The following is a 12,214-nucleotide window of genomic DNA, read 5'->3' as shown; positions in this document are numbered from 1 at the left end:
AATGTAGAGAGACAACACGGCACAGCGACACTTGCGATTAATCCAGCCAAACACTAAGCTAACCTAACCTAACCCTACACTTTTAGTCGGTGTTATCCCGGGGAGCGGGGTGTTGTGTCGGTGATTTAAAATTGAAAGTTCACAGCTCGGCCGAATGGGGCGCCACATACGAATACGCATCGTCCAGCCGCTAGCGAGCCGCATCGCGGAACGATCATTTGGGGTAATTATCAATTTTTCTCAATAGTAATGCTATTTTACTCGGAATTTGGACTGTAATCCTATCTTGACCTTTGGAGTGCGAGAGGAATCCTTGAATAAGCTGCCCCAACCCGCACGATATTTCAGGTAATGTTCCTTGTTTCCTGGTATCTGTCAAGGCATGGTCGGCGGCGTGTGTATCGTGCGTGTTCTCAGTGTAGACGATAGTTCTTAGCAATTTAACCAGATTTATCCGAAATCTGCTTCCGAGACTGTTCGACCCATGTTGACTATTTAATTTCAAACGGCAAGGAAACCAAAGATTTTTCACCGATAAAATTCATAATATTCTCGCATGTATGTACGTATAGAGAGTATTTGTGTACATTTAATATCAATATCAAAGAAGTCGTAAGTCAGTTAACGCGGATAGAAGTCACTGCATGTATGTCCTTTGCTTTGTACCAATGGAAAAATGAATTCATACTTCAGTAAATATGAGACAGAATTATATCGTTGCAAGTGTTTTTTCCCCTGTATGCATAAAGTGAATACAAGCGAAATTGAACCACTCGAATGAATGATGAAATTTCATTTTAGCGTTAACTCATTAGTACGGAGGGTCGACTCGTTGAGTATGTTGCAGAAAGTTTGACAGCATTGTGAAATAAATTGGTATACTAAGGTACGAAAGGTATATGAATCTCAGCTTGTTGGCTATTATCATGTACTTGATAGGGTCAAATCTTGGTAATCCCAGCTGTTGTGTACCCATCTTAGCTCAGATAATGAAAATACTCAAATAACAGAAATAACAATACATTTTTGAGAAATGATAAATATCAATTATATTTTTCTCTATTAACAAATAGACATATGTCTTTAGATTAACTCAAAAACGTTAAACAATGATTAGAAACACAAGTGAATACACGTATTCGGAAAAAATGCGTCATGAAAGTAAAGTTCAACTGTAAAAGATATATGTATTTATTAGGACTTCGAAACAGCAGATATTTGTGTCTGTGATAGACGAGACAAACTTAAATAATTACGTTGGATAAGTGAGGTTCTACTATATTCTTGAGAATTGACCCATATATCTAGATAAGTGAGAAGTAACCAGGAGCGAAAAATGGAGCAAAGAATTCTATGCAGTTTCTTGTAAAGCTATTGTATGACAGGTGTGTCTTTTTGCAGTTGCGGGCAAATAAGTAGCTGGCCTTCGGTGCATTAACCAGGGAGGTATGGACGCAGGCGTGGGGAATGTCGCCCAAATATCGGCTGAATTAGCTCGAGTTGTCGAGGTGATGATGTCACCTGGTATACCACACGCGCAGCGCCTCGAGGCCTACGCGGCTTGTGAACGTTTCAAAGAATCATCTCCGTTGTGCGCTCAGTGTGGCCTGTTCCTTGCTCAGAAATTTGTAAATAGCAGTTCGGTCGTGCGACATTTTGGGCTACAGCTGATGGAACACTGTGTCAAATACAGATGGACCCAGATGTCACAGCCCGAAAAGTTATTTATCAAAGAGAATGCTATGAAATTATTGCAAGATGGTACGGAACCATTTTTGCAAGAGGAAACACACATAAAAGATGCCTTATCTCGCGTGATTGTGGAAATGATCAAACGGGAATGGCCCCAGCAGTGGCCAACCCTTTTGGCTGAACTTAGCCAGGCCTGTACCAGAGGCGAGAGCCAAACTGAACTAGTACTGCTAGTGTTTTTGAGACTGGTCGAGGATGTTGCTCTACTGCAAACATTGGAGTCAAACCAGAGAAGGAAAGATATATATCAGGCTTTGACAACCAACATGGCTGAGATATTTACCTTCTTCTTAAGACTGATTGAACAACATTTTACAAAGTTCCAAGAAGCAAACAGCTTGGGCCATGTAAATGAAGCTACCGCCCATGGCAAAGTTGTCCAGGTAACTAGATTGATACAATTCCAATTTTGCTTTTCTGAGATTGAATCATTTTACAAACTTACCCTTTATTCATTTTTGGATTTTACGAGTCATTGTCAAAAGGTAACAAGTAAAAGTTTCTTTGTTGCTTCATTGCGATTTCAGGTTGTTCTACTTACCCTGACAGGATTTGTGGAATGGGTGTCGATAGCTCACGTAATGGCGGAAGATGGTCGGTTACTGCAAATCCTTTGTGTACTGCTCGGCAACCCAACATTCCAATGCCCAGCCGCAGAGTGTCTATTGCAGATTGTCAATCGTAAGGGTAAAGCGGAAGACAGGAAGCAACTGATGATTCTTTACTCTGAAGAGGCTTTGCGGTGCATTTACAGTGCCGCGACAATGCCTGCACCTCCAGCAGGACCAAATAACTCCGAGGAGAATTATTATTTATTCTTAAAAAAACTGATTCAGGTAAGTAACTGCCCAAATTATAGCAAATAGCAAGTAATTGCACTAACCCGCACCCCTATCCTTGCACCAATGCAACTCTATTACACACTTGTACTATATTCTCATCACATATCGGGTCATTTAATAGTTGGTGCTCAAAATCTATTATAAAATTTGAAAAAAAAAATCGTGAATGTCTTAGAATTGAAGAAACAATTTCAAAAAATCAGTAATCAAGTCAGAGATGCGAATGTGTGGATTATAATCAATGCTAGATGTAGACACATACATATAACGGACCTTTCCATACATACAAATGAATAAATAGATTATGCAGTTAGTTACAAGCGATGACATTGTCATATTTTTTTGAGTGCATTCTTAGCAAGCCTTGTCACGTTAATTTACCACAGGTGTTGACCGGTATGGCTACGCAACTTTGTATACTTTGGGGCAAGGAGGATGGATCGACCGTACGTCCGGCTCATTTCAATCTATACCTAGATGCTGTAACTACGTTCACCACCCATTCAAGTTTGACTCTGTCACATATGGCTAATGCCATATGGGTAATGTTGTTCAAACATGACCAAATCAAGGCTGATCCGCTATTGTTGACGTATGTGCCAAAGTTTGTCGAAAGTACGGCGCCTAAACTTATTAAAGTATCGTACAGAAACGGCAGACCCACAAATGGAACCCTTACCTATAGTATCTCTGACTATGACTCCGAAGAAGAATTTAATGTGTTCTTTCATCGGCTAAGGATGGATCTTCTTGAGGGTTTTCGTCATGCGACGATGGTGGCACCCCTGGTGACCTTTGCCTATGTGCAGCAATGGCTATCTGCCAAAATAACAAAGGGTCTAACGGATTTAGGGTATGAGAGTAACCCAAATGACCCAGTCTATCTAGAGTGGGAGGCACTCGCCCAGGCATTAGATTCTGTCTCTTCAAGGATACTACATGTAAACGAACGGCCGAGTGTGCAGACAGGCCTGCAGCTATTGGAATTATGCCTGAGTTATTCACCCTTAGACCCATGGCTGTTATCTGCTCTACTGTCATGTGTGAGTGGATTATTTGTCTTCCTTTCTATGTCAACGGGATCCATGGAGATGCCTGGTGTGACCATCCTTCCACGTGTGTTGGAAAAAATTTTCGCTGCATTGGTGTTTGAGGGACAAGGTGAAACTAAAGATAACAGATCGAGGGCTGTAAAGAACGTCAGACGTCACGCAGCAAGTTTGATGGTCAAAATTGGATTGAAATATCCACTACTGCTCCTCCCAGTTTTCGAACAGATTCATACCACAGTTCTGGGCTTGGTGCAAGAACCTAGTCAGCTTACCAAGATGGAAAGCGTCACGTTATATGAAGCTTTGCTGCTTATATCTAATCATTTCTGCGACTACGAGAGGCAAACACGGTTTGTTGCTGAAGTTATCAGCCAGGGGCAGTCGCAATTCATTACACTCGGTGCTGAGGCCTTCAAAGGCCCTATAGAGTTTGTACGATTTGTTGGTTTAAATTGTGACCCGATTGAAAACAACTTGGAAGATCCAACGTCGAAAAATCGTGCAGATCTCGTCTTTTGCATTGCAACAATTTTAAGCATTGTAAAACGTTGCTCCGTACCTGAGGATCCGGACCGTGCGGCTAGGGGGGGTTTCTTAGCAGCACTGAGCGAGAGTGGCAATCCGGTGTACAGAAATCCAGCCAGTCCACATGTAATTCCGCTTCTGCCAACGCTGTTTGCTCTCATCAGAGCTATGAATGCACTTTTCACACCCGAGGCCCTCGCAGTGTTATCCGAGGTAGGTGCACGAGATCGATGGCAATAACAGTTATTCAAGAACAGTATAACGTTTGAATCCAATCACAATTAAATTCATTTCTACCAATCCTCACATCTATTTGTCTGTATGTGCCTCTATAACGATGCGTGTACCCATGTATTAGGGATACAGATCAGCTCACGGACTTTTGGAATCAGAAAAATCCAATCTCTTGGGAGTGAATTCTTCCAGCAATGACAACAATCTTGCCGACTCTGACCAAACTACATTTGCCCCCTTGGTCAGAATGCAGACTTTTCTCACCAACGTTCATGACAACTGCTACCACATGTTGGGAAGTGGTTGTCACACAATTGGCCGTGACTTCTACCAGCTATCTGGTCTCGCCCCTGCTCTGCTCAACTCAGTTTTTTCCAATATGGAGGTAAATATTAGTAGAATAATTACATACGTAGCTAGCGCATATACTCAATTAATTAAATACTGCTGAATCCCAGATTTGTTAGCTGAGAACCTTCTCAAGTTTCTTCGATATCCAATCTTTAATCTCTATCATGGCATAATACTGAAAATAACAAGCACGCTCTACACGATTAACATTGTATGGGTTCAGGTTATTCCAGATTACAGACTGCGGCCGATTATTCGGGTCTTTATGAAGCCTTTTATCTACTCATGTCCACCAGCATACTACGAGACTGTTCTCATCCCTGTCTTGGCCCATGTAGCAACTCACAGTGAGTTACACAACGTTCTTGCATAACATCTGTACATGTAACTGAATGATACATCATTCAGGGCATAGCGTAGATTTAAAAAGAATTAGACAAACAGAAAAAGAATGTTAAACCACAAATAACTGAGAGAGACTTATATTTGTACAGTGTGCCACAGATTGACAGCAAAGTGGAGGTACATGACACAGTTGTACGAGTCTGGGGGATTAGATGAGGAAAATTGCACAAACGTGCAAGAAGTCATTGACGACATGTTGAATAGAAACTTGACCCGAGATTTCGTTGACGTATTGAAGGTAGCTCTCGTCGGTGGGGCAGCCAGCGACGCTTCGCCCCCTGACCTTATGGAACAGGATACTGGTGGAATGGCAATAGATGCACCTTCCACCAGAGGTAGTAGCATCGTTGCCGAGGTAGTCAGTGAGCTTGGGACTCTTGTACTGAGGCATCCATCAACTTGTCACAGTGTTGTTCTCTGTGTATTGGGGTAAATGAATTCCACATCTACCTACACATGTATCGTTTTGAAAATTTGCATAACTAATTTCTTGCAAAAATAGTTCCAAAAAATATTGGTGCATCGTTCCTTGTAGCATATATGCTCAAGATCTGTATCTCGAAAACAAGTTTATCTCTGTGTATATGCGTATACATTCAAATGTAAATTCAGCACCTCCTTGTATTCATTTAGCGCATTGTCCTGGAACGACTCAAATGCAAGCTTGAAGGCAACTCTCCTCACTGGGCCGATTGTGCGAGCATTAGCTGTTGATGGAAGTCTTACACCAGCGATGGCTGCCCATGTTATGGTAGCCGTCCTTCAAGGACTTCAACTTCACGGGCAACATGAGGCTAATCAGGGGTCTCTTATAACGCTAGGAGCACAGATCTACGAGTGTTTGAGGCCCAAGTTTCCAAACATAATCGAAGTGATGCAACAGATACCAGGTGTCAACCCAGCCGATTTGCAAAGGTTCGATGAAAAGATGACGGTCGTCAGCACCAAAGGAAACAAGGTCGAAAAGGGAAAGAAGGATCTATTCAAGAAAATTACGAATCACGTGAGATATTAGATTTTTCATCACTCATAACAAACATCGTATATATATATTGAGACCCAGGGTCGATTACCTTTCTGAGCAATACATGCCACCGTGTTTATCCGTTTATCGGTTAATAACACAATTTTAACAAGGGAAAGATGACCATTGCAACTGAATCAGTGAAAAATTAGCCTCATAGTTCGAAAAACGAAATGTTGACAAACATTCCGAATCCTTTCTGTCAAGTTGAGATTAGTCAGCTTAAAAGTTTGAAAATGTACTTCAGTGATTAGCAATTAGTTGGAGCAATTTCAACCTCTTGACACGTTTCAATTAATTTCAGCCTTTTACCAGATTTAACTTATCAACTCACCGACTAGACAGTTTGGAAATGAGATTGTCGGCAATTTTCATTTAGCAATTCTCCTGGAAAGTTGACAGTTTCGTAATGCATTCCATATAAATGCATGAAAATAAATTGAAATTATTAAAATCCGCCATCGGCCCATTGTGATGATTCAGTCCGGGGTGAAAAAGCATACGAAGGTATGAAGTGTGCATCATAGACGAATTGGAACATGGCTTCTAATTTCTTTCATTCGCATCCAATACTGGTGGCATTGTTGTGTCTCTGTCGTGCTTTCGGATTGTTGGTTATCTCTGCATTTTCCCCACCAGATTTTTAATGCTGGCAGACCAGTTAGTAATGGAATGCTACTTCGGTTGACAAGCTGCTATAGTGAAATCTAACTTATCTAATGCAATAAGATTCATTATTCAAGTCAAATTTCAATGTGAGACTTATCCAATTCATTTAGTCTCTCATTATTTATTATAGCACACCTCAAATTGTTATGTACGATATTTATTATTTTAAATCGTTTTGCCTTTGTGCTACATCTAATCATGTTCGATTTCGTTGTAATTTATATGTCAATGTCGCATTAGATTATGGAAAACCAACAGCTGGCTGAAATAGCACCGTTGCTTGGCAGCGATATAAGAGTTACCTAAATTCAGGTGGAAGCAACTAACAATACTGTCCATCGTTGCCAATTACACGTATACAGAAATAAAGGAGCATTACATTAATTAGTTTGACTGAAAATCTCTTTCGTGACCTTCAATCAATGGTTTACTTTTATTGCAGTTGATAGGTAGAAGCATGGGTCAACTGTTTCGAAAAGAAGTAAAAATAGATAATCTCCCACGCTTGGAAGTCCCTGGCAAGCCACGACCGCTTCGTGTGGACGAAATATCGAAAGGTCCATCCGAAACAGGCCTCACAGCGCTCTTCGCAAGCCCCACGTAGCACATGGCTTATGATCGCTGCATCTCTCGAGCATGGAGTAATTTATTATGTGAGTATGAATTGTTGTAAAAAAACAAAATTTGAAAGTAAAAACGATTGTAAACGTTTGCAAGGTTGGTTACCACACACGACAACAGCGTCTGGTTTCCATGTTATTTAATCATAGAAATATGAAATAGTTGATAATTATACTGTCTTACTGTAAATGAAACAAACACCTATCAGACTGCCGGAGTACAGCTTGAAGGTCGAATTCCATATTAAGTTCCGCTTTTTTCATTTTTTTTTTCTTTTTAACATGAGTGTGGCATACGTTGTACATGTACGTTCCTAATTCGAAAAGATAACGTTTGTAATATATTAATATGCTTTATTATATTGAATTATTGAATTATAGGTGATTTACTCACAATGCGAGCATATTTTATTGATAGTTTCACATGATCTGAAATTTTCAATGGTCAGAGATCATTGCTCAATCACACATGATCATGCATGATGTGTGCATCTTCAACAGATCGGTTGAATCAAGATGATGAACTTTATTTACAAGTTTCATTTGTGTCGTCTATAAAGGCACTTTTTTTTTTTTTTTTTTTTTTTTATACACGTAATGTTGTAAATTGAATGGTTCTGGTACAAATTTGTTAATTACAACTAAACAAGTCCAGTTGAATCGCTAATTGTACCATTATTGTTACTAATGGTAATGCAATAGAAATATTGATTTCATAAATATACTTTGAACTTTTAGGAATAGTTATTTATTAAACGGTAAATGAAATCATGTGAAATTTTCGACCACAGTGGTTTGAAATCATTGGTGTATCATATTCTGGCTAACGTGTCATCGTTGTACAAAATTTATGTTATTGCATTTTCTGTTTCTTTTTAGTAATACCAGATGTAGCTTTTCCAAAATATTGAGTGGAGATATAGTTCAATTAGATCGTAAAACACATCCAGTGTAGTAAATTGCAATCAGAATTTAAATATTTTATCTTTTGTCAATGTGCTGTGCGAATATTGCTACATTAGTGCCTTTTATTGAATATAACTATAGGTACACAATGTATGGAATATGTTTATATTCTTTAGTCATGTTATATTCTCCTTGAACATACAGATGGACCGCACAGGCTTAGATAGTGGTAATATACTGATCCGTAGTAGCCATACAGCTTTCTGTCGGTTAGACCTAGATGAATTTGCAAAGCTTATATACCGTTGCACTTCTACTTTGATTTGAATATCACCAAGAAGATGAAATCATAACACAATGCTCAACTGCACATTAGATGGCGTCATTCACTGAGCATTTTGACATTTGGTTAATAATGCTTCTTAAAGATTGTGGACGGTTGTGGATTTTTACATGTGTGCGTGTGTATGAATGAAGAAAGATTTTCCTACTGTTTTCAATAGTGTACACCCATGTAAAATTGACTTTGATACCCCTCTCTTTAGTAGTTCAGAAATAAGGCTGGCTCCAGCAACCTCTAACCAATGGCAGCTGCGTATCAAGCCAATATAGGATATGCTATTGAATAGGTGTATGTTAGACACTAGCGCTGCCAGCTTTAGCACTGACTTGCTGAAATTAGGGCGGCAGAATAAACTTCACTCAGGTGTACAAATTTTTAGACAATTGAAACATAAAACGGTAGAGACCAATTTGGAAACTCTCACACCAATAAACTTTTGGGGTTCACAATTTATCATTTGAGAATAGGATACGAATATGAAGTCTAACTCAATTTATCGCTTTTCTAATTTCTTGGTAGGTCATGGTTTGAAAAGACATTTGACAAGGATCAAGATTTTAATCCAACATTAATTAGAACCATTCACTTGTGCGACATTTTCAATCTTGTGCAAAAATTATTGTCTCATCTTTTGGAAATTTCGCAGTATTAATTTTTAAAATACTATAGAGTCAAGGATCATATAATTACTACACCTGACTCGTTCGAGACATATGTATAGATTTATATTATTTCGTACACATATGTCTTGATACTGTAATAGTCACAAATATGCCGCACAAGCCAAAAGAGAGTGTGAAACTCACATGAGTCAAGAAGTCCCTATAAGCGCACATGCCACAAATCCTATTTCCTGTGCTACCTCCTGTCAAAAATGAGAAGACTGTGTAGTTGTTATAAGCACTAATGCTCAAAAGTAGTCTTGTAAAAGTAGACTTTTAAGCACTATTGCTCATAAAACTACAAAGTAGTAGAGTTGTTGATGAATGTAGTGCAGAAAACAATTAATAGCATTTATTTGCACTGAGTGATATGCTTCTTATGGTACGAAAAAACTTACATTCAGTAAGATTTGGTATACCTTCAATTGAACGAATTTTACTAATGTTTTTTTATTAATGCAGAGCGCTTAACGTTTCTCTCAAGAAAGAACAATATACGTATATGCTCGTCAGAAAACGTTCATAGCAGACGAGTTACCGTTTCATTTCATTTTCTTGTTATATTTTATTTTCTTATCAATAATACATCATGCTGCTCATTATTTTGACATGTACTTTACAGTTGTCACTTGAATATTTCAATATATTCATCCTTTACGTAACAGAAATGAGTTTACCACCCATATAAAACGTGTATATTATATCATGAATGTTTCATTATTCGCAGTCGATTTTGTTGTAAAAACATATATTACCACAGACCAGTCTAAGTATGCTTTTACTTACATACCTGTGCTCAATGTTGACAGGCGTGAGTCACAAGCTTATTACAATGTTTATGGTTGAAACCACTCAAACGTTGTAATATTTGTGTATTTGAGGAGAAAGAGTTGTCTGGACCAGCCACAATCGTCTTATTTGCAAGACAGAGTTGTCTGTCCTGTGCCACTAATTTTTCACGCACAATGTACATACACGTACAATCTATATTTTATTGTACTTAAAAAAATGAGAAAAAAAATATGACAATAATGTGTAAGGATATCAGAGTTCATGTGAACTATGGGCAAGACGAGGGAGTATCCTGCTAAATTCAATTCTTACCGATACATTGTATACAGTTTTTTTGGGTGTGATGGAGTCACGAAACGGAGAAGGAAAAGACAAGTGAGATTTTGCAATTTTAAAAAATATATTATCTAATTCTTCTCATTACAATTATCCACACATATTTGGATATATTAGTTGAATTTACACTATACAAAATAAACATTCCTTAAGCATGAATCACCGCGTACATTTGTATTACAGGCACGATCACAGCTTATGTTACATGTTAATCATGTCGAAAAATGGAACAATGCGCAGAACGTCTGAAAGTGATTAAATGCTTACTGTGATTAAATATGAGCCGTTTTGGTACACGTGCAGCGGGTATCCTAATCGCTACTGTCAGACTAGCAATAAAAATGAGAACTGTGAAAATGAATACTGGCCATTCCAAATCTCGTTAATCTGTCTTGCAGCTAACTTACATAATAATTACACTGAACGCGTGTGACTCAGGTACATGACCCCACATATTGATAGATCAATTATCTAGCCTCCAACCTTATTATATGTACATATTATTATACATCAAACATATATTCATAAAAAGCATAGACTTTACAATTGAGTATTTAGTTACAGTTTATTGCCTCACAATCAGCATATACAGACATAACTAGCACTATTATAGGCTTCAATCATCATAAATCGTATTGTTGGTCTTATTTTGAAGCTATAATAGGTATGTACTTTCAGCGACTGTATTTGGGATGCATTGACCGCAGCGAGTGTATCTTCATCTCTTTTTAACAAATACTGGTTATGGGGAATCTGAAAATACATGTATCGCCGCAGTCAGTGCGGCCTTTTTAGAATCACTATTAATTTCATGCAATTGAATTCAATTCTGCATAGTTGTACTATAGTTTCTAGTTGAAATGAATGAGAAACCGTTAAGGTATTTGCAATAGACTTCATTTCATTGCAGACTGTAATAATACATTTGTAAACCTGATAATATTATCGAGCTGAAAAAGTGAATATGTCGTAATTATCTAACTTTCAACGTTGTCATAATCATCAAGGCACTTTTGTAATTATAATATTCGTCGCCTTGACATGGATGTCAGATTTGAAGAATAATTGTACATACATATATTACGCACCAATAGAATTTTATCACTCTGTTGAACTAAATTTCTAAATAACTGTTCAAACGTTTTTTGAACTCCCATCTGTACTCCTACCAAGAAAAAAATCCCAGCCATTGGACTCGTGATAATGCACTGGATGTCCATGGCTTAATAACAATAGAGGCGCTCCGCTTACCCAATTTTAATATGACGATTGTCTATATTGGAAAGAAATGAACCTTCAAGACTTCTTCCAATAGTCATGACAGCCATTTCAAACCAGAAACAATATGACCACAGCATATATAGTCTTGCAAAGCAACACCCGGAAGTATACAAACAAAAGTATCCCATGTGCCCAGCATCACGTACCCACAGATAGATACATGCACGCACACACACACACACAAACGCATCCCATATGAAAATTGGAAGGAATATTCACATAGGAACTCTTTCGAACCATACAGATGCAAAAAAAAAAAAAAAATACAAAACAGTAATGATCTGATAAATTTATAGACTGATCGATACAATTGAGCAAGGTTTTATGCACTATGTGTAAAGTTTAAGGTACAAGGTAGTTCTTTCCTTAGTATAGTTTCTCAGGGTTGTTATAAACCTTAAAAAACTCGGAAAATTTTCA

General features: G+C 38.1%; 1 protein-coding gene across 1 annotated transcript; it reads left to right on the top strand.

Moving 5' to 3' along the window:
- Positions 1-119: 119 nt before the first annotated feature.
- On the top strand, positions 120-12,192 carry LOC124412383 (exportin-5). Its single transcript, XM_046892217.1, has 10 exons — positions 120-348; positions 1,402-2,135; positions 2,280-2,588; positions 2,981-4,384; positions 4,530-4,790; positions 4,980-5,103; positions 5,251-5,590; positions 5,795-6,164; positions 7,297-7,507; positions 10,697-12,192. The coding sequence occupies exons 2-9, from the start codon at positions 1,449-1,451 to the stop codon at positions 7,456-7,458; spliced, it is 3,657 nt and encodes a 1,218-aa protein (XP_046748173.1). The 5' UTR covers positions 120-348; positions 1,402-1,448; the 3' UTR covers positions 7,459-7,507; positions 10,697-12,192.
- The last annotated feature ends 22 nt before the right edge of the window (positions 12,193-12,214 follow it).

The sequence above is a fragment of the Diprion similis genome, chromosome 11 (assembly GCF_021155765.1).
Source record: "Diprion similis isolate iyDipSimi1 chromosome 11, iyDipSimi1.1, whole genome shotgun sequence".
Taxonomy (NCBI): domain Eukaryota; kingdom Metazoa; phylum Arthropoda; class Insecta; order Hymenoptera; family Diprionidae; genus Diprion; species Diprion similis.
This window is presented reverse-complemented; position numbering and strand designations above follow the sequence as displayed.

Excerpts from the sequence above, each read along its gene's own strand:
- LOC124412383 (XM_046892217.1), top strand. The coding sequence starts at position 1,449 with ATGGACGCAGGCGTGGGGAATGTCGCCCAAATATCGGCTGAATTAGCT. Across the intron at positions 4,385-4,529 it reads CCCTCGCAGTGTTATCCGAG|GGATACAGATCAGCTCACGG; the intron begins GTAGGTGCACGA and ends CCCATGTATTAG. Across the intron at positions 6,165-7,296 it reads TCAAGAAAATTACGAATCAC|TTGATAGGTAGAAGCATGGG; the intron begins GTGAGATATTAG and ends CTTTTATTGCAG.